General features: G+C 41.4%; 1 protein-coding gene across 1 annotated transcript in view; it reads right to left on the bottom strand.

Moving 5' to 3' along the window:
• The window catches only part of CCDC88A (coiled-coil domain containing 88A), a 67,641-nt gene that overhangs the window by 8,987 nt on the left and 36,394 nt on the right, over positions 1-22,260 (bottom strand). The window contains 15 exon segments of the mRNA XM_030944285.1: positions 25-96; positions 385-588; positions 1,619-1,702; positions 6,416-6,630; positions 6,826-6,918; positions 7,590-7,735; positions 8,098-8,284; positions 8,806-8,949; positions 9,730-10,007; positions 12,954-13,115; positions 13,616-13,792; positions 14,389-14,527; positions 17,380-17,507; positions 17,998-19,068; positions 21,801-21,938. Of these exon segments, the coding sequence (XP_030800145.1) occupies positions 25-96; positions 385-588; positions 1,619-1,702; positions 6,416-6,630; positions 6,826-6,918; positions 7,590-7,735; positions 8,098-8,284; positions 8,806-8,949; positions 9,730-10,007; positions 12,954-13,115; positions 13,616-13,792; positions 14,389-14,527; positions 17,380-17,507; positions 17,998-19,068; positions 21,801-21,938 (3,238 nt within the window).

The raw sequence follows: 22,260 nt of genomic DNA, 5'->3' as shown, positions 1-22,260 counted from the left end.
ATTTAATGAAAGCTCACATCTTACCATGAACTCTTGATCCTGTACTAGAATCATCACTAATACCTTGTGGACTTACATCTTCAAAGGATGTAGTATCTACACACAGAGACATAAAGGAAGATGTAAAATAAAATAAAGTGGAAAAATTATTAAAATACTTATCATTGGTAAAACGGTAAAAATTAAAATGTTTTTCAAAGCAATCAATTTTTACTTAGGAAACATTCTGTAGGAAAAACCTTGAAACATTTTATAACTGCAGTTATTAAACCGCTTCATTATCTTAGCACTGCAACTCAATCATTAAGATTGAAAAACTTAAAACATTAAGTCAAACCAATATTTACATAGTTACATCAGGGTGCAAAAAGCTTCTACCTATACCTTTATTATTTAGCAACTGCTTGGATCTGAAGCCTGTGGAGGAGTTGACAGTGGCAAAGTTGATTGCTGTAGTAGAGAAGGCCATAGCTCCCAATTCCTTCCTCCTTTTACCCGTGGATATATCATCAGGACCCTCCAGATGCTCAGAACTACCTGTCCATTGTCCTCCTGCCAGGACCATGGACTGCACCAGGTCATTCATGGCTGGGATGCAAATGAAAGCAAATGATCAGCGTGGGCAATGTACCTGCTCGGGTTGTTAATTTGCATTGCAAAGGTCGGACAGTTTTCTAAGCATTAAAGCGCCCGCAGCAGCAGCAGCCGGCAGGAGCAAACCACACCCCGGGTATCGCATGCAACAGGCTCGGCAGGGAGGGAGGGAGGGGATTGGGGCTCCTGAGCCCAGGGAGGTGCTCGAAATGGGATTGGCAGGGATCGCCATGCGCCAGGTGCTGTTAGAGGCTCTGCCAGCCGCTTGCCGTGAGAAAATGGGATGAGCGGGGACAAAATGGGCACGGGTGCTCAGCCAACGGAGTGCCGGCGCTGCCACGGGATCCTTGTACAGTGCAGGTTACTGCAGGCACACTGGGGTTTACAGAGCAACAGAGAGAGGATCTGAAAAATACCACAGCTGATGATATTCACCTTTCCTTCCCCAAACTCGAGAAAACTGTCCACCCCTCATTAGAAAACAAAACGAAACAAAAGAAATCAATGCAGCATTCTGGCAACGAGAACTGATGAACGCTCGCAGAGTGACAGACCACCAGAGAGCCTTGCACAATCTCCTACACTTGCTTTAAACAAACAAACAAAAAATTACAGTGACTTCTGAACAAAAGGCTTACAAACGTGTCATTTCAAAGTATTTCCGTTAACACAGTGCACTGTAAATTCATATACACATGGGGCCATGTGTATATAGACAGCTATGTATACAAATATATGCAGTCACAAGGCACTGAATAGATTATATGCATGTGCATGGCTACGTGTGTGTGCACAGCTGCACACACATAAAGTATTCAGTGCCAAAGTTTTTTTAAAAAAAAAAAAAAAAGGGGAGGGGGGAGAAATAAAAAAGAAAAGCTCCAGCTCCTTGTACCGTAGCAGGACTTGCACATTGCAAAAGAGGAGGAAAAACAGAGCGCAGTCCAGGGAGAGGTTAGTGAAAAATTAGTAACGGAAGCCAGTGTAGCCATTGAGAAGAAGCTGAACTGTCATAAAGTCTTACACATGGAGCGACGGTAGAAGGCCTTCATTTTGTCTTTTTCCTTCGGTCTGTTCCTCAAAAAGGGCAGTCTTTTCAGTGCACCCACTTTTATGTCATAGCATGAGGAAAAACGGAAACAGGGAAATGAAAGAAAAAAAGGGAGAAGAACAGATGGAAGTTAAATGTTGAAACTAAGGACAGAAATGAATGTCTGGTTTTAAGCTAGGTATGCTTATGCTAAAAGATATCATTCTCCTGCTTCTGGGTGATAATGAAATATGAAAGTACACTGAAACAGGAAAACTTCCATAGATCACTCAGAAATGCACTGAAAATTACAGTGCAGAGGGTAATACAGTTTGAAACTCTTGAAAAAATAAATGTAACTCCTTTGCAGGGGTTACAGAAATTGACCACTACGTAATTTTTACTGTGAAAAACAGCATTTTTTTTGAACATAAAGAAAAATGTGAAGCAAAAAAAGCTGAAAATGAAAGCAACTCTAAGTACAATTTCTATGTTAAAATATGTTCACATTGTTATTTTGGGGGGTTAATAACTTCTGTAATGCTTTGCCTGCAAATCTAAGAGGACACAGTCTATTATCAGTCTTCAGTTCTTCTATTCTGAGCTCAGTAACAACTTTGGTCTTCTACTGTCTCATAGAAAACTTGCAAGGGCCTTCTGATCAATATAATTTGTGGGCAGTATTTTGGTAAAATACTTCAAATGTGCAAGTATTTTAGCTGAAAAAACACCAAAGGAAAAAAAAAAACCAAAACAGCAAAAGAAAATCCAAATGTGAGTGTTGGTGTAACGTTTTGGGAGGGCCCAAGGAAAACCGAGTTAAATTCTACCAGGAGAATTACAGAGTTAAAATTACAAATAGTATTAAAAGAGGGAGGAGGGGGAAGTCACGAGTTAATCTTGTCCTTGGAGTCAGGAACTCTGCATTAGGAACTGCTGACCTGCCTGGGGTAAGTCTGGGGGCTGATGCCAGGCACAGGGGCCACCATGGAAAGATCCAGAAGGGGACACAGGATGGAATTCCCCAAAGTGGTGATTTCTGCAGAGATGACAGCAGCTCTGGTTTCTGCAGAGGTCTGTCAGACCAGGCTCTGCAGCCCCTTTTGGGAGGTGTGCCCTGCTCCCCCAGCCTGGCACACAGCAGTTCTGCGTACAGAGCAGTGCATATATATCATAGATACCATTTACAAGTGCACATGAGCTACCCTGGCAGTGAGATATTCCCTATTCCTGCCTCTCCATCAGCTCTTCCCATGCCTGCACCCACAGGAACAGGTTCACAAACCAATCCAACCACAGAGGTCATTCTGCTCTATCTCTACTCTTTGTCATCAAGACAGCACAGGAAAAAAAAATTCCTCTGTAACTTCTGTCAGCCTTTACAGACAAAATAACTCATCCCTCTGTAATCCTTTATGGAAGATAACTGACTCCTCTTCACTAAAAACTCCCTAACCTTATGAAAAAGTAACCAGAGGATGCTCAAGGACAGTTTCAGTCATCTGTCCTTCCTGTCCATTAACACAGATCCCCTCCAAAAGGGCTGATTTATGGCTCTCAGCAACTGTGCCCACCAGGAAACTCCCCTGCAACCACTGATGTCCTGCAAACCCTGCATCAAAAGGCAAAATGCTTGGGGGGGAAACTGTCAGTAATATCTGCACAGAATTCACCTCAGAAAATGTCTTGGAATAGTAATACTAATAATTAACCCTGGGAGGGCAGAGCTACAGCAGAAACCAACTGTTCTTTTTCTTTTCACTATTCCATGAATACCTTCTTGCTTTCTGAGCTGAGAATGAGTGGTGAGTGTTGCAGAATTCCTCAAGTGAGCAGGAAATGTTCCATTTTGTAACTCTCCTGCTTGCCTGAAATCCTCTGGGGAATTCTGTATTAAAATTCTGACATGTTTTTGTTCATGCACAGAAAATATGAGGCAGAAATCTTCAAAATGCCTCGGTACTGGGAGCCCAGAACACTCCTTTTATTCCCTCTGTGACATGGCATACCTGCTACTGGTGTTCTAGTAGAGATGGCAGTTTTCTAAGAGCCCTAATTCCTTGGGAACTTGTTCATTTCTTGAAATGGCCAAAGTGGAAGCCAGCAAAAGATATCTGTATTTCTCCACAGAAAACAAAAATCCCCTCTGTGCCTGCCTTGGGTTTTGTCTGGAAAAGCTCAGAACAGCCCCATCCAGAGGAAAAGCCCTGCACAGAGCAGGTGTCAGGTCCGTGGCACTCACCTGATCCTGAGGGTGATCAATGATAATTTGTGGGCAGTACCTGGGAACAAGGAGGCATGAAAAGCCAAGGTGAAGCCCTGCAGTCAGGAGCACACCCTTCCTGCAGGATTAACCTGTGCTGGGACAGCAAAAGCCCTCCAGGCACCCCCTCCTTCCCACAGGGATCAGACACAGGTTCTGGCCACGCTGTGAGACCTCAGGTGGTGTTCTCTGAGAACAGGGTAACCTGATTTTTGTGCCAAGATCACCTTTCCCAGGGAGATAACAGCTCACCTGGAAACATTTGCATGAGAAAGTGGCCTGTGTTGGAAAAACACAATCTCCATCACCACCCACAAAAGAGGAAAAAACTACAGATGTCACACACAGCAAACACTTTAGAAATCAGTATCTCTGACAGGGAATGGGGGGTGTGAGCCCTGTGTATCCTGGAGATCTCTGTGTCAGATCCTCAGTCCTCCAGCTCAAACATCACTGGTTTGTGCCAGGGAAGGTGAGCTGCCTTCTCCTGCCTCCTCAAGGACACTCAGGACATTCCACCTCACTGGAACTAGCTCCTTCCCAGCTGCTGGAGGTCGGGGAGGCACAGAACTCCTCCAGAGCCAGAGCTGCCTTCAGCCAGCACAGGGAGCTCCAACACCTGAGCACTGGCACAGGCAGGCTGCACTCACGTGTTTGCTCCCTCCTGTAGCTCTTCAGTGGAAGTTGCTACTGCCAAACTGCTTCCCATGGAAAAGAAAGGACCCAAATCCCAGGATTCAGGACTTACAGTCACTCTAGGAGCAGAAGAAGACTGCAAAATGTGCACCATCACCAGCACTCGTCACACTGAGATATTCTCTCTGCTTTGTGAGGCACAAATTGTCTCAGATCTCTGCCTCAGAGACTGTCCAAGCTGAGCTGGCACAAAATGCATCCGAATTCTCTCCAAAACTGTGGTTTCCATGGCGACATGTGTAATGGAGGAAGGTCAGGATCCGGAATTAGATCAGCCCTTCCAGTTTGTGGATAAATACACTGGGATTAAGGGAAACATGAGCAAGGTCCATGGAGTAGAAAATTAATGAGGTCTGAACAGCTTCAAACCTCTTTTGAGGCTCAGCCACCGTAACTGCAGCCGTGGCTCCCCAGGAGGGTAACTGCACACTACAAGGTCCCAAGGATCATGCAAAGAAAACTGTCACAGAAAAGCCCTTCCAGAACATGACATTGCTGACACAGATGCAGATGGGCTGAACCACAGCGTGCACACTCCCAGTTCCCACTGACACACATCCAGGACAGCTCCAGTCACTCCCCAGTTCCACACCACTCACAGTTTGGATGTAAAAGCAACAGCTGCTTTTTAAAAAAAAGTTTAAAAGTACCTGGGGTTTGATGGTTACACTGAAAAAGGCTGAGCTCCCCAAAGGGGTAAGTTAGTAACAAAAGTGCTAAAATGTACCCTTGAACTGTTTTCTTCAGTTATTAAAAAAATACAGATCTGATTTTAACTTTTCCTGAAATAGCATTTTTAGGATGGTTTAAACTTTGACTAAGCTTCTGCAAGAAGCACAGAAGAAGAAAAACCACATCATAATGGCTGTAATAATTCACAGCTGGCACAAACCCCAGACCTGCTGTCTTTTGAAACCCAATACATTAAATTTAAAAGTAGTAGTGCAAACACTGGAAGTGACTGTTAATGCACATGGATTCTGATGCTTTTACATGCACAGCCAAAATGCTTTTGGTGCATAGCTATTAAGCAGAACCATTACATCCTGATAACTTGGCTGTAACTACCTCTCAAGTTGTGAGAAACTGGGCAGTTTATGATTCATGCCAAAAATGAAGAACAAAAGACATAGATAATAAATAATAATAAACAGAATCTGGCCTTATATATCCTAATGGGGGCACCCTAGTGAGATGGCTATCAAATCTTTCAAAGTCAGCAAACTGTGTCTGGAATATTCCATCTAATCACACTTCTGTAGGTCCTCATTCTCCCTCTCAACCACTTCACTCCAATTTCAGGACCAGTAACAATTCCTGTATTTTTAACAGGTTGTGTTTCTACATTAACACTTCCTGCTGCATATCCAAATTTCATCGTTTGTTTTGTGAGATGCTGGGGGAACACCTTCAGACAGAAGGTGTTTTTAGCAACTCAAGGATGTTAGCACAGCCACAGCTTGGAAAACACTTCCAAGACAAGGGGAAAGAGTCATGCTGGGACAAGAGGGAGAAACAAAAAGGGTCCTTATGGTGACACCTGACATTCTATCCCAAATCCGGCTCACCTCACCCAGTACCAGCGCCTGCTTCACCTTACCCAGGCACTGTGAGTGTACTTCAACACTTGCATTTTGAGATACAGAAATGCTCAAAACTAGCTCTGCTCAAACACTTCAGGGAGTTTGCAAGAAGTTTTGCCCTTAATAAATGAATTCAGGCTTCATTCCTATGGACTTAGAAACGATCTTTACAAATCCTCCACAACACGCAGTCGTTTCCAACATTTAGCCAAGGTTTATTCACAGAACGAAGCGGTGTGCAGTACTCACTGCTACTCTTTTTGGTGCCCAGGGTCTGCCCATCCTCCAGGGAGTTGGAGCCCACGGAGGAGCTGTCCTGGCTGTCCTGGTGGGGCAGCTGCAGGAATCCCTCGCTGGACTCGGAGCGCGTGGGCGTCAGCGTCACCGACTTGAGGCGCTCGCGGTTCCCGTCCTTCTTGGACTTGATCAGCTTCCTCATCTTCAGCGTGATCCAGTTGCCCCTTCTGTCATCAAAACCACAGCACATTCACTGCATTTACAACACACTGCTTAGGCCTGCAGAGCCAACTAATTTTTATGCAAGGCAGACGTGATTCTGCTCCCACGAATGTAATGGAATCTCCATTTTCAGCGGGAACAGAACAGGCCTGCCGTGCTTTAGAGCTGGTTTATTTTACATCATGTTTGTTCAGCAGTACCTTCTTGGTGGAGATGGCTCATAAAATTTATACTGATCCATTATCTTCTCCTCCAGCTTCTCCTTCTGCCGCCTCAATTCGTTTAGTTTGTCACTGCAAACAGAAATTAATGATAATTCATGCTTCAAAAATGTATACAGGATGCGTGGGCAGCACATTCCTCAAGGAATCTCTTATCTAAGAATTGCCACCTTTTGTGTGGAATTCTCACATAACCCTTGGTTCTTATTGAAAAAGCAAGAGATACAGCAAACAAATCAGCCTTAGGCTTAACTTCATGATATAAAATGGAATAAAATTCCACTTGCCTTTTTTACACATTCCTCCTTTTTAAATAAAGTGCTCTATCATTTAGATAAGCATATTTCTCTTCTCTCAAGTCCACGAAAGAAGCTTAAATTACAAATCTACAAATTAATCTACAATGTGTGTATACTCATGTATGAATATTACCAATCTACAAAGACAGTGATTACAAATCTAAACTTTGCCAGTAGTAGGATGAGGAATAAATATCAATTTTATTCCTTATTTCCACCATCAGTAATGAACACAGTTGCACTGATCCTTTAGAATTACAAATACAATGTTGATATTTTGAGTTATCTGTTTTAAATTTATCATTGAAATTCTTATTTTAAAGAGAAACATTTCAGAGACAGCACACATCTTACATTCTGTATTTAACAGAAACTTTTTTAGAAAAATGCAGGTATTGGTGTCACTGCCCTAATCCCAGTGACTTCCTTGTTTTCACAACTCACATGTACTGCCTTTGCTCCACATGGAAGAGATCCTTGCTTTCCATGTTCTGCTCCAGTAATGTTCTGTTCTGCAGCATTAAGGTCTGGATTTGATCCAGCAGGTGTCTGTTTTCCTCCTCCAGGTTTCCTTTCAGTTGGCTGAGCAGCTGTTACAACAGAGGAAATTGCCCATGCATTTATATGTGAGTGTGTTTTACACACAGATAATGAGATTATCAAGTAAATTTAGGTCTACACAGGGGTTCTTAAATCAAACTCAAAATGAAGCCATATATCAACTGATAAAAGCCTCTTTGATGCTTTAAATAATTGAAACCAGTTTCCCTAATATGAGCCTGAGATTGTGTATTGCCTGTACAGCAGGCAAATTAATTAGTCTTTGGATTCACTTCATTATCTATAAATGACTGATGCTCCAGCACTTCATATGATTTTATGAACCCATAAATACAGTTATAAAAATATTCCAGCGATTCCAGCCATTACAAGCAGCAGAATTCCCACATACCTCACACTGGTTATTCAGCTTTGTTGATGTAATATCCAGTTGCTGGTACTGTTCTTTGAGTTTGGAAAACTCAGCTTCCAATCGTGTTTGCTCCAGTTTGGAATTGTTCAATAATGTTTTCAGATTCTTGTGGTCAGTCTGGAGCACTTCATTCTCCCTCAGGAGCTGAGTGTACGTGTGAGTGAGCCTGCGATGCAAAGACACCATCAAAGAGTGCTGGAAATGAATTTGTTACCCACACTCCCTCTGAAACATGACAATTCCAACTACTCCAGAAAATATACACACAAATTCCTTGCTGTCACATACTGTAAGTTATCCCAGCCTGATTTTCCTAGGAATGTGTTCTGCCTTTGAGCCAAGGACTGCTCTCTGTATATTTAAATACAAAGCAGCATCTCTATGTCACAACTGGTTTCAAGATGCCACTTTTCAGAATAAAAGAATTCTGAAACAGCCAGGATTTCTTACCAACAAAAAACAGGAATGGCCCAAACTTTGGCAATCATGGAGGTTACACACTTCCTGGGCTCCCTTTGTCCCTCCTGGGCCTTGCCATGCCCCTTTGTCCCACATGTCCCCTCAGGATATAATGATTATTTTTGTGGGATTGTGAATATTTGGAATAGCAGCGTCAGGCGTCAAAGAAACGTGAAGAACCCCCCACTTGTTTAGGCTGCACTGGCAGGTCCTCAGAACTCTCTTTACCTTTCATTTTCATCCCGAAGCTTTTTATATTCTGCTGCCACAGTTTCATGTTTCTCACTTTGCTGCAGCATTTTGTCCTGCTCTGTCTTGAGAACCTTCTCCAGCTCTTCCAGCTGCACTTTCTGTTTCAGCAACTGATTGTACCTGCAAAGACAATACAACTGATTGTACCTGCAAAGACAATTCCTTTTGTGGAATGACCAAAAAAAAAGGGATTTTGATGAAATGGCCTCTGTTCAAGTCATAATCTAGGGACAGAATGAATAAAATCACCATCACTCAATCATTTTATTAGAAAGCTGTGGAAACCCAGTGCACAGGGAATATTCCTCTGTCTGCTCTGGGGTGCCCTGACTCCCAGGGGAGCACTGACTTTGAGCCTCATTCATGAAGAAAGTTTCCTAGACTTCAAGATAGACCAGAATCCACAAAAGTGGGAAATAGATTATAGAGAGCAGTGTAGGTGTCCCACTTGGTGAAAAATTTAGGTTTTGGGATTTTTAGTATGTTTTAGAGGGAAGCAAGATGGAGGGAACAGGGTGTCAATCCTGGGTTTCTTCTTCCTCTTTCTTCATGGGTTTGGGTGGCTTTTTGTAATTGGGCAGAAAAGTCCCCATTGCAGCTCTTTGGGATCAGTTATTGGGTTAAAAGGGAAATATCTAGGTGTCAGTTCTTAATTGGATAGTTTAGTCTTAAAAGACCTTGTAACGAGAGATTGTTGGCCATTTTGTGCCTGCCAATGAAAAGCTGCTGAACTCACAGCAGTGAGACTGTTTTACTGATGAGAAATAATAAACACTTGAGTCTGAACATGAAATACTGTCTGTCTCAAGTGCCTTCAGTGCACACCCAGAGAAACCAAAAACCGGTACCCCACAGAGAGCCATTCCTACTGAACGGCAGCCTGTTCTCCCGAGTACTTACCTATCCTCCAAGTCCTTGTGCTCCACCTCCAGGTTCTTGTGGGCAGCCTTGAGGCTGCCGTGCTTGGCGATCAGGGACTCATACTCGGCGGCCTGGCGCTCGTGCAGCTGCTCCAGGCGCTCGTGGTCCTTGAGCAGGGCCTCGTAGAGCCCCTTCAGGTCCTCGCGCTCCTTCAGCACCGCCTCGTTCTCGTTCTCCAGGGCCGACTGCTGGATCAGCAGCTGCGCGTTCTGGTTCATCAGGGACGTGCTCTGCGAGTTCAGCGTGGAATTCTCAACCTGCAGCCGCAAACGGGGAGCACTCTCAGTTCTTTTATCTCCCACCTAAAGATTTCTTGGGTTTAACCCTGCTCAACCCTCTGGTTGTTCCATTGGCAACTGCTGGATTTGTAGGGAATGCCCTGATGAAGGCAGGAATGATGCATCTGACTCCATGTTCTCAGAAGGCTAATTTATTATATTATATTATTATTATATATTATTATTGTATTATATTAATATTACAGTATCAATAATATTAACATATTATACTAATATTATAATATATAATATAATAATATATAATAGTATAATAATATTATAATATCATATTATATTACAACATTAGTAATATTAATATATTATGTTATTAATATAACATAATTATATTATATTAAAGAATACTATACTAAAGAACACAGAAAAGCTACTCAGTGAATGCTAAAAAGATAATAATGAAAAAAAGATAATAATGAAAACTCATGACTCTTCCCAGAGTCTCAACACAGCTTGGCCCCGAATGGCCAAAGAGTGAAAACAACTCACAGCAGAATCAATGGAACAATCACCTGTGGATAAACAATCTCCAAACACATTCCACATCAGCACAACACAGGAGAAGCAAATGAGTTAAGAAATGTTTTCCTCTTCTCTGAGGCTTCTCAGCTTCCCAGAAGAAAAATCCTGGGCAAAGGAATTTTTTCGGAGAATGTGAATGCCACAGACAACCTCTTCTTACATCCCAGGAGACAGCTCCAATTCAAAATGTTCCAGGAGTATTTTTTAGCAGAAAGCACTGAAGCATGTGATTAAATTGACTGGGATGGATCAAATTATTATTTACCTTTCAAAATCTGTTAAAATGTTATCTTGCTGACAGGGCTGTTTTCCCCTAACACCGAGATACCTTAGAGAAATGGATCACCAGTGATCCTGATAAAAGCCAAATCTGTGACATGACTAAAATGAAAGGAACTTTCACACTGGCATGGAGAATTAATTTTTAAAAAATTCTGTAGTGTCACCATGAAATCTTAATGGCATCCACACATTCCTTCACAATGAGAGCTCCAACAGGAACGTCCATTTAACAGAGAGAGGGAGATAAATAACAGCACCTGGAAGGAACTCCCCATGCTCTGTTCTGTGCTCTTGTGGAACAGCACCAGCTCTCCAACAACTGTCCCACAACAGTATTCATGTGTATTAATACACTAAAGCTTTCAACATTAAACAGTTTTAAAAAGCCCCAATCAACCAACAACTTCACTTTTTGTGCCTCTGGAGAAATCCTTGGGTATCTTAAAGAACTGGTGCTTGTCACCTGACCTGTACCAGCTTCCTTCTCTTTCCTGTGCAAGAGATGAAAACCCCAAACTCCTGAGCCTTCTAATACCCTCGGGGTATCTATCAAGGAAAAAAAAACCTCCATCTCTCACTTCAGTTCCTGCTGTTACCAGGGAACAAATCCCTTCCTGCTGGAACTGCAGGGTTCTTTGTTACAGATGAGAAAGCTGAATCCCTCACTGGAAATGAAGTCATGTCTGATGGCATGGGTGTGCTGGGAAACTTCCCAGGCTCAAGCCTGACTTTGGTTAGGTCAGAATTCCCGGTCACCCTTTCAGACATCCTTTCCCTTGGCTGCTCCTCATGGGTATCAGCAGGAAGAGAAGAATTAGCTGCTGAGGAACAGTTTTGGCACAGTCCAGGTAGAGCAGCTCAGCCTGCACTTCAGATTTAGCCAACAGTTCATCACTTTGATTTTCCTGAACATATTTCAACTTCCACTTGGATTTGCAGTTCATGGAGAATTGTTTTGCCAGAGAGGAAAGGACTGCTCAGCTGGGCATGAGGCAAAAAAGGAACCACACAGATATTCCTGGGGTTTTTTGATGAAGGGAATTACAAAGCCCTCAGAGAGCTCTGAATCCCAGCAATCCCCTCTCAGTTGGTTAAATGAGACACTTCCATGTCATATCCACTGGTTTTTAACAACCAGAGGTGGCACAGGGTGTGCACCAATGCCCTGTTTGACTGGAGTGCTGGGCACTAATGACATTCCAACGTGGCAGCAGAAAGTGCATCCATGGGACAACAACATTCTGCTTTCCAGGAAGAGGCAGGAGGAGGCTCCAGGTATTCACCAAATGCATCATTTGTTCCATTTAAACAGTCCTTGACATCTTGATTTCCATCAGCACTCCATCCTTTCTGACACTCTACTCCTTCTGCTGCACTGCGGGGTTTTCATCCTCTCTTGAAGGAGTTTTGAGTCTTAGAACACCAAAAGCATTAAACTGATTAACAAGAATATTTAATGTTTAAAGAAAAAAGACACATATTTACTAACCCTATTAAACTATAAGGGCAGCATTTGAATTTTGGCCACAAGAGCTGCAAGACTCTGGGGACAACCATTTGTATCATTTCCATGGTCCCACATTACCTTTTTTACTGCCTCTCAATTATCTAAATTCAGGTCTTCACATATTTATGTAGCTTTCCATTTTCTTTTGGTTTTTTGAAATCTTCTGTATTTAAGTACCTTGATTTCCCTTGTAGCTATGGCCTTACTTTTGGGCTTTTTTAATATTTATAAAAATAGATAAAATTTATTAGAATATGGTTGGACACACTACTTCCCTGATCTAATTTAGATGTAGAAATACAATAAAATCTCAAGGAATCTTGGAAGACTGGATAAGAGAACCTACTCTACTTCTAAGTATAAAGTCAAGATTTTACATTGGACAAAATTAAAAGAGATTTCTAAAAATGTAGTTATTCATCAGCAAACAAACTATTTTTGACTGCAGACTGCAGATTATTTTCACATCACCTTCTTTCCCATGTCTCTGCAGGAAGCCAAACGTAATTTTAAAGCTAACCGTAACAACGTATTTTAAGTTTTCCTTTGGAAAAAAAGCCTTTAATTTTATTTTTGAAAGCAAACTAAGGCAGCATTACCTGCAGCTTGGCGTTCTGAGTTTGCAGAGTTGTGTTTTGCTCCTGCAGGGACACGGTCTGTCTCTGCAGGGCCAGGATCTGGGCCTGCAGGTTGTTGTTCTGCGTCTCGAGCTGCTTGAGCTGCGTTTTCAGCGCCTGCTTCTCCGCCTGCAGCGTCGCGTTCTGCGGGTGCAAACCACACAAAACCTCAGCTCCCAGCTGCTCCAGGAACTCCAAGATAACACAGAAGTGTTCTCCAGAAGATGGAAAGCAGCAGGAGCATGCAGAGATTTACAGGGTGGGATAAAACTGCAGAACAAACACACTTTGGGGGATTTATCACTGGAAAAACAGGGACCAGATGTTGCACCTATGGAGGAAGAGGAGAGGAACCTCCAGGACTGGTGTAAATAGGGATTATGTAACAGGGATTGGAGAGAGAGCTGTGCGTGCCAAAGGGCAAATCCAGGTTTTCACATTTCCTTTCAAAATGCCTGTCAAGTGCTTTATGGCATCCCAGAGAGCAGAATCCAGCTGCTACACACACTGCATTTAATTCAGATTCTGCTTGGGGTGGAAACAAGGTGATAAATTAAAGTGTCTTAACAGCACCCTCATTTGCATTACTGCAACAGCTCACCACAAATGATTACCACCAGAACCATATTTAAAACACATCTTACATTCCTCTCCACCTCGATTAATCTATCTTTAACTTTCAGTAATTCTCTAGTAGTCTCTTGATTTTCTTTCTCCCACTTATTGACAGACGGATTTCCTTCTCCACTTCTTGGAGGAGAATTCTGAACCATCCTTTCCTCTTCTTGTCTCTGCTTGAGAGCTTCATAGTTCTTCTTCACCTGGAATTATTTAGGACAATTTAGGTTAGGTTTAGAATTTTCCATTTTGTACAGCAAAATTTATTACTTTATTACCTGACCATGACCCTTCTCATAGAACAGGAAGTGCTGTTACTGCATTTGTAAATTTGGTTTTTGCACATGTTTGGGGAGATGATGCACAAATTATTTATGGATATGGGCAGTTTAAGCCCAACAAACACCAGACCTCTACTTTCTATTTTATTTCAGTGTTTTTAACTGTACCCCCCTAACTTTTATACTAAAATTCTACAACCAAGAATTGTTTGAATTGATAGAATTTCCTTTTTTAACCAATCCACTCAGGCTGCTCAAGGTAGGCCAGAAAATGTAACTGGAAATGACATCCCAAATCAAATCAAATCAACTCCAGGTTATTTATCCAGCTGACGTTTTCATGGCCAGTGAATAAGCTCAACAACTTCTCATGTCATTTCAACACAGTCTTAAAAGCATTCACACCTTTGTCCTGCTTTCTATGACCTGAATGATGCCCATTTTTTGCTGTCCTACCCAAAAAGTGTAGGAATAACACCAGCTCATTTAATACTACAGAAAAATGCCCTTTTCCTTACTGTTTTCAGCTCCTGACGCAGCTGCTGGTTTAGATTTGTTGATTCCTCCAAACGAGCCTCCAAAGCAGCAATTTTTTCTTCTTTTATTTCCAGAGACTTCTTGAGCGTTGATTCTAATTTGGACTCCAAAAGCTTGTACCTACTGGGCAACAACAAAAAAAGAGTCTGTATTTTAAATAATTATTCCAGGTATTTACATTCTAAAACGTTCTAGAAAAGACTCATAGCTACATTCAAAAATCCCTGAGTGCTGCAGTCAAAAATATGAAGGCACCTCAGTATCCTCAGCAAGTCCTATGTCAAAAATAACTAGAAGATGGTTGTCAAAACCATTTTTGCCTTTTTGACCCCTCCTTTCTTTTAAAATATTTTAGACCCAGAAAAAGCCCCATTGAGGCACACCAAGGGGGTGCTGGGTCTCTCTGCACCATTAGTGAGTGGTGCCTGCACTCCTCCTGGCTCCACTCCAGCCAATGCAGCGGGGACCTGAACTCAATTAGGATGTGAAGTATTTGGAGAGCAAGATTTTCATCAGTTCCCATTTCCTGCAGCTCCAAGGGGGAGGCCAGGGAAGGAGATGGAGCACAGCCCTGTGCAGGTGCACACTTGTTTGGTGCATCAATGTGCAAATTGCTCACTCAGCCCAGCTGCTGGTATTTTAAGACTGCTGCCACCCTTGATGCGCAAAGCTTCCATTTTTAACCACATTCATGATATTGCAGAGCACCTAAAACCCCCCAAAACGTCAATTGGAGAGAGAAGTGGTCAGATTAAACTGGATTGATTTAAAACTGCACATCCTTTATGGGAAATAAAACCCAAACTCATTAATACCAAAACCCACAATCATTAATCACTACTAAGCAGTTCAGTCCCTGTGTGTGGCTCAGAATCTGGAGAACACCCCACTCCTCCCCACAGCTGGATAAAATAAACCCAACCCTGATATTCCCCCTTTCTAGTCCTGGCTGCTGAAGGATCCATCAGTTTAGTGAAGGGAATAAAGTGCAGCAGACTCCTGAATGGACAATGGCATCAGATCCAGTCAGGAACTGGAGCAGAAGACCAATGGGAAGAGAATTAATAAGCAGAAAGCTGTCCAGTAGTATCATGCAGCAGGAGGGGAATCTGAGAATTCCAGATCTGACAACTAATTCCCAAGGATTTATGGAATAGTAGGCAGCCTGTGACTAATAGAATATACAGAATTTCACCTTCTTTGAGCTGAAGCAGAGATTTGGCTACATGTAATTCCTGCTACTGAAAAATGACACAGTCCTATAGAAAACAATGAAGGAAAAATAATAATAGCAGACATCCAATACCCACTTACACTTTGAACAATGAAAGATGGTACACATTTTTGAATATAACTGCAAGTTGGGTTATTTTGGATTCAGAATCAAAATCCATAAACCTGTCCAAGGACAGCAGGCAAGAGAAGATGGAAAACACTTCCAAGTTAACTCATAAAACCTGGCCAGCTTAGACCTCAACAGAAAGACTCTGAGGTGCTGCCAAAGATCATTCCTTAAAAACCACAAGCAGCTCTTTCCAATCAGGAGGAGGAAACTGGTACATTTTTAATTTCCATTACTAGAATGACAGAAGCAGATGAAAAACTCCACTGAGAAGTAATTTTATCCACAATGAACTCAGCTCTTCACAGCCCTGATGGAAGAGCTGGCAATGATTCACCAATGTATTGTTATGTAAGGAAAGCAACCCAGGTATCTTTGGGATGAATGAAGAAGTTGAGAACAATGGAAAATCAGGATATTTATGGGCTGAGCAAAATTTCAAACCAATCCTAGCTCTCACTTTGAAAACAAACATTGCCCTAAATGATCCTTCAGCTCCACATGGAGCTTGGGAGGAAGCTCAAGCCAGCAGCAGAGCCCAACCACCTCTAACCTAGAACTTGATTAAATGTTGCTCCATTTGGGCTTCATCTAAGTTTAAACTTCACCTTGGATCAAGGTCAGGTGGTTTTTTTATTGGGTATATTTACCTAAGGGCATACCAAATAGTTCTCAAGTGCTGTATGGGACACAGAAATGCTTAAATCAGAACAAATCCAACCAGTTCAAGCTCTGAGAACTTCTCCTGAACTCATCTGGGAGCTGAGGAAGGCAGGTGAGAGCCACCAGCAGAAACCAAGAGGGGGTAACACAGGACCCTGGGACAGAACACTGGCAAAGGGAAGCTGGATTCACACCCCAGGTGTTATTTGGGCTCCTTTGCACACAGAAGGCCCCAGCTCAATCTCCATGCTCAGGACAATCAGCTGCAATAACAAATGATGACAGCAGAACTGCACTGGTAAAAGTGCACAGCAAAGCTTGGCTGGAAGCCCACCCTGTCTGCTTTGCTCCTGTCATCAATTTCCCCATAATCCCTGCAGGATGAGGCAGAGGAGGAAAATGCAGCAGAGGTAACAGATGTCAGGGCAGCAGCTGCTTTCCAGTGCAGGTGTGGATGAGTGATGATGGAGCCACCACCAAGGTCTGGAGACACTCAGGCACTGGGTACTAACCAGCCAGGGGAAGTGGGAATGCAGCTTTTCCTTTAGGATGGAAGAATTAGAAGGAAATGGTTGCAAGGAAAGAGTGAGACAGTTTAAGGTAATCACTATGTTACAAAAAACCATTTGTGTCAGACAGGCAGACAAAAAGGGAAAAAAACCTACTTTGAGCTAATTATCTTTTACTGCTGCTGTTGCTGCTGCTGACTAGAGCATAAAACATTTTAATTATAATTAACTGTATCTCCTGACATACTTCAATGAGTCTCTTAGCAACAAAAAGTGGCAACTCACTGTCACAGTCAGCTGAATGTGAAAGCACACCAACTAATTAATTTCCAAAAATATCGAGTTCCTTTTTGGGTCTATGAGTGTGCCTTAAAAATCTAAGAGTATGCACAGAACCCGTCTGCAAAATCACTTTAAGAATAAAAAAGATGTTAATTTGTCCTTTTTGTCATTCTCACCTGTCATCACTGCTCTGCTCATCGTGCAGGAGACGCTCCTTGTTCAAGCCAATTTTCTCAAGCTCGTGGGCCAGTTTTTCCAGATCATTGTTCATCTGTTGAGTCTTCAATTTCTCATTCACCAAGTCCTTGCACAGAAAAAACTACAGTCAGTATTTATAGCCAAATAAAAAAATAAAAATAAAAGAAATAATAAAAATTTCAGGAAAATAAAATAACATAGTCTAAGTTCTAGGAGTGCTGAGACAAGGGTGTTTTATCCCTACATGACTGGAATAATTCAGCTTGAAGTCTCCTTGCAGCTGCCAGCTTTCAGCTGTATCAGACATTACACTGCAACTAGAATATGATTTCCCTGTGCTCTCTTCCTTTCCCTTTAAGATTTCCTTCAGAATTTTTCTGTAAATTTGGTCTGGAACATGCCAGTGAAGGGGAAACATCCCAGCAATATGATATTCTTCCTTTCCATGACTGATTACAGAAATTTTGATTATCTAATGCATAAAGGTGTTAATAGTACATGGATTAATGCAGAAAAAGACCCCAAATCAGGAACCCAGATGTAATTTCTGTACATTATACACAGATTAGGATGGGAATGGAAACTCCTCTGTTTACCTCTCTCAAAGTGACCAGGGTTTTCTTATCAATGGTAGCTCTTTTCACCAGTTCTTTATTTTCCTTTTCCAGCTCTTTCAGGCGCAGACAAGACTCTTTATACACAACTATTTCTTTAAACAGAGATTTATTTTCCCTTTCCAGATTACTGATTTTGACATTATTTTCTTCTAAGGTACTATCTTTAATTTCTGCTTGCTGTCGAAGCCTTTTATTCTCCTTTTCCAGCTGCTTCTTATCCTTTTCCAGTTGAGAAGTCTCCTGTTCTAACAACTTATTCTCCTTTTCCAACTGCTCCAGGCGCTTACTGGAGATTTTTAACTCTTCCAAGTTCTTTTGCAGGGTTTGATTTTCAGTCTCTAAATCTTGTAATTCGCTCTCTAATTGCTGAATTTTCTTATTGCTGTTTTCCAGGGCTTTCTGTAGCCTTTGGTTTTCTGTGTCCAGGCCTTGGTAACTGACTTCCAAGCGTTCAGTCTTTTTAAAAGAGGCTTTCATCAGTTCAAGGCTTTTTTTGAGCTGCTCCTTTTCACTCTCCAGTTCCTTATTTTCTAACTGTAACTGTGCCACTTTAATGCTTGTACACTTCAAGGATTCGATTGTCCTCCGTAACTCTAAATTTTCTTCGTCCAGTTGGGAATTCTCCTTTTCTAAGGATTCCAATTGAAAAGTGAGGTTTTTCAGGCTATCCAAGGTTTTTTTCAGCTTTCTGTTCTCTGTCTCCAGGTCAGAGTTCTCTTGTTCTAAGGCCTCAATCTTCTCACAAGTGATTTTTAGGTTGGTGATTTTCTTCTGTAATAACTCATTTTCCTTCTCCAGACGATGCAGCTCGTTCTCTAATTCTTCTGCCCTCTCCCCTTTCTCTTTGTAGTGTTCCAGTTCTTTCCTGACCTGTTTTTTTTCAAATTCTATTTTATTTAACTTACTGCTGGTTTCTTTGATAGACTCATGGAGGATTTTATTTTCCTTCTCAATTTCTTTCATTCTTGCCTCAGCACTGATTTGTGAGCGCTGCCTTAGAGAAGCCACAGTTTGATTCAAGTGTTCGTTTTCTTGTTCTAAGAGTTTAATCTAATTTGGGTAGAAAAATGGTAAAGTGATAAACAACTTGCCAACAAGGAATTGCTTTCATATGTAAGCTAAAAAATACTCATCATATCATATTCAACTTTTATTTTAAGTTAAAGAAAATCTCTTACTCTGCTAATTTTTATGTGAAGAATCACAAACATTATTTCAAGTTTGACAACAAAGTAAATCTTCAAATCTCTTCCTCTTGAATTTTAATAGATAAATGTAAACCCAAAACTAATAAAGCACAAATCAAAAGAAAGCTTTACCTACTTCCCAGCAAATTTAACTTTTATTTGTGTTTACCCACGTTGAGATTGTTTTTTCTCACACTCTGTGATTTGCAGAGCTGTGTGTCCACAAAGAACAGGACTGCAGCAAGTTCTGAGCCAAACCTGAGATGGAGGGAGGTGTGGGAGCCACAAAATTCTCTTTATTTCACTTGGAAAAAGTAGAGGTGATGGGAGGGAGATGAGGGAATCCTGATCACATTCAACAACAATTTGAGAAGAAACACAAAGTTACACTGATTTCTGAGTTAAAAAGAACCTTTGGATATTCTGCTCCAAACCAGCTTCAGAGAAAGTAAATCATATTGGAATTATTTTCTTAGGAAACATTTTACCAGATCTACCTCAAGGATTAAAGGCAGAACCTACACCTTAATTTTTAGTATTTCTTGACTTTTTAGGTTGCTTCAAATAATTTGGAATTATTTGGGCATGTAACACCAGACAGCAAAATCCAGCAAAACTGTTTGGATCAATATTGAAATGTACACTAATAACCCAGTGTAAGGGATGTTTCAACAATAAATTGTTTGGGAGAAAAGCAAAAATGCTGCTTGCAATGAAAAACAGACTGAGAAAATTACAGGCTGTTCTTCCACAGTGAAATCTGAATGCAACTATTAATTACAGATTCTCTGCTCCCAGCAATGACAAACTGCTCTGGAATATTCACCAGAAACTCCTTAACAGGTGCCTAAAAACACAGCTCTGGTGCACCTGCCATGGCACTGAATAATGTCCATGAATTCTGCTTCTATAATCCCAATTCCACAAAAAATCCTGACGAATGCCTCCAGGATTTTGGATGAGATCAAATGAATTTGATCTCATCCAAATGACTCCTACAGTCAACTCCAGTAAGTGTCAGCACAGGATTTTGGAAGAGATATGGAAGATTCTGTTGACCCATCAGCCCCTAAGTAAATTATTTTTAAGCAGAAATAGTCCCATTGAAATATCAGTCCTAAAACAAGATATGTATCTTTAAATGAAAGCAAACCTTCCATGCCAAGCTGTTTTTTTTCCCCACCTCCCTCTTTTCTTCCTTCTGGAATTCCATTTACTGATTAACGGCTTTTAGAAATATTCAGCATTTTTGGAAAGACAATATTCTGCATTTCAAAATACTGTACTTTAAATTAAACTAAATGGCCATGTCAGGAGGTATAAACAGAATTTATAAATGCTCCTGGCAGTTCTAATTGTGAAGGACTCAATTCCTAAATCTGGGAATTCCAGAACTCTTTTTCCTGGTGGCTGCTCTGCAAACACCTCAGAAGGTGCCAGTGTCCATCAGGCACAGGTACAGCTTTTACAAAGATTTAGATGCCAGTTTTTGGAATTCCACTTACTGATTAATGGCCTTTAAAAACATTCAGAATTTTTGGAAAGATAATATTCTGCATTTCAAAATACTGTACTTTAAATTAAACTAAATGGCCATGTCATCAGGAGGTATAAAAAGAATTTATAAAAGCTAAGAGCAGTTCTGTAGTTATGATATTTTTTGAAAAATCTTTTCTTTAGGATTTTTGCTCCTGAGAAGCTGAGAAGGTTCAGGAACAAAATGTAAACAATGGTTATCTGCTGCTGTGGAATGCAACAGGTGCATTGGTGATTGGTCTCATGTGGTTGTTTCTAATTAATGGCCAATCACAGTCCAGCTGTCTCAGACTGTCTCAGTCACAAGCCTTTGTTATCATTCCAATTCTTAGCCAGCCTTCTGATGAAATCCTTTCTTCTATTCTTTTAGTATAGTTTTAATATAATATATATCATAAAATAATAGATCAAGCCTTCTGAAACATGGAGTCAACATTCTCATCTCTTCCCTCATCCTAAGACCCCTGCAAACAGCATCACACAGTTCTAATTGTGAAGGACTCAATTCCTAAATCTGGGAATTCCAGAACTCTTTTTCCTGGTGGCTGCTCTGCAGACACCTCAGGAGGTGCCAGTGTCCATCAGGTACATCTTTTACAGAGATTCAGATGCCAGTTTTTGGCAGCCACAAATCAATCCAGGCGCTCACAGCAACAACCCCTCCCAGGGCAGGGCACAATGGTGGAGCTGGACCTGGGGCTGCTGGAATTCCCATCAATACTCCAACCTCCTGGGGACCTGCTCTCCTCCTCTGGGAGGTGTCTGGCCTCCCTCCACAGTTCCCAATTTTCTCTCCTGGCTGAGCTACACCCTCCAACCAGCTCCAAGAAGCCGTAGGAGTGTTAAAAACTCCACCAACCCCTGAACCCACCAGGAAAGCCCCAGCCAGAAATGAGTCATGTCTCTCACTGCCGGCAGCTCCCAGCAAAGCTGTTTTCCTACAGGAACCTCCTTTTGGCAAATCCACTGCATTTACAATCCCTTTATGTCTGTAAAATCCTCTAAAAGTAGAGCAGCAGAGCACAAAGCAGCAGGAAAACTTTTGGTTGTGCTACTCACTTGTCGCTCAGAGTTCTCTCGAAGTGCTTCAAGTGTCTTTTCAAGCTGGGCTTTTTCTTTCAGCAAATCTTTACTCTGATTTTGACTGTTCTGAAGACTTTGTTTCTCTTGGCTAATTTCATTCTCCAGCTCTTCAAGCTGGGAAGAGAAACAAAAGTTTTAAAATGTACTTAAAAATGACAGTCTTAGCTGGGTTGAAGGCACCCTTATAGAAATGAATCAAGAAGCTTAAGGGAAAGAATTAAACAGAATTTTCTAATCTTTAATTGAAACATTAATTTCTTCTGGGAATACATTTACTGCTGCCAGAATTTTCTCCCTGGCTCAGAACACTGTATCTATAAAGTACTTTAGTGTAAAAAAAAAACCAAAAAGGGTCAGATTTTCTCAGGCTCTGGATATTTCTTCAAGCATCTTTTTTTTTCTCTTAAAATTCCATTTCAGTGAGATTTATACTGCT

The sequence above is a fragment of the Camarhynchus parvulus genome, chromosome 3, assembly GCF_901933205.1.
Source record: "Camarhynchus parvulus chromosome 3, STF_HiC, whole genome shotgun sequence".
In the NCBI taxonomy this organism is placed as follows: Eukaryota; Metazoa; Chordata; class Aves; order Passeriformes; family Thraupidae; genus Camarhynchus; species Camarhynchus parvulus.
This window is presented reverse-complemented; position numbering and strand designations above follow the sequence as displayed.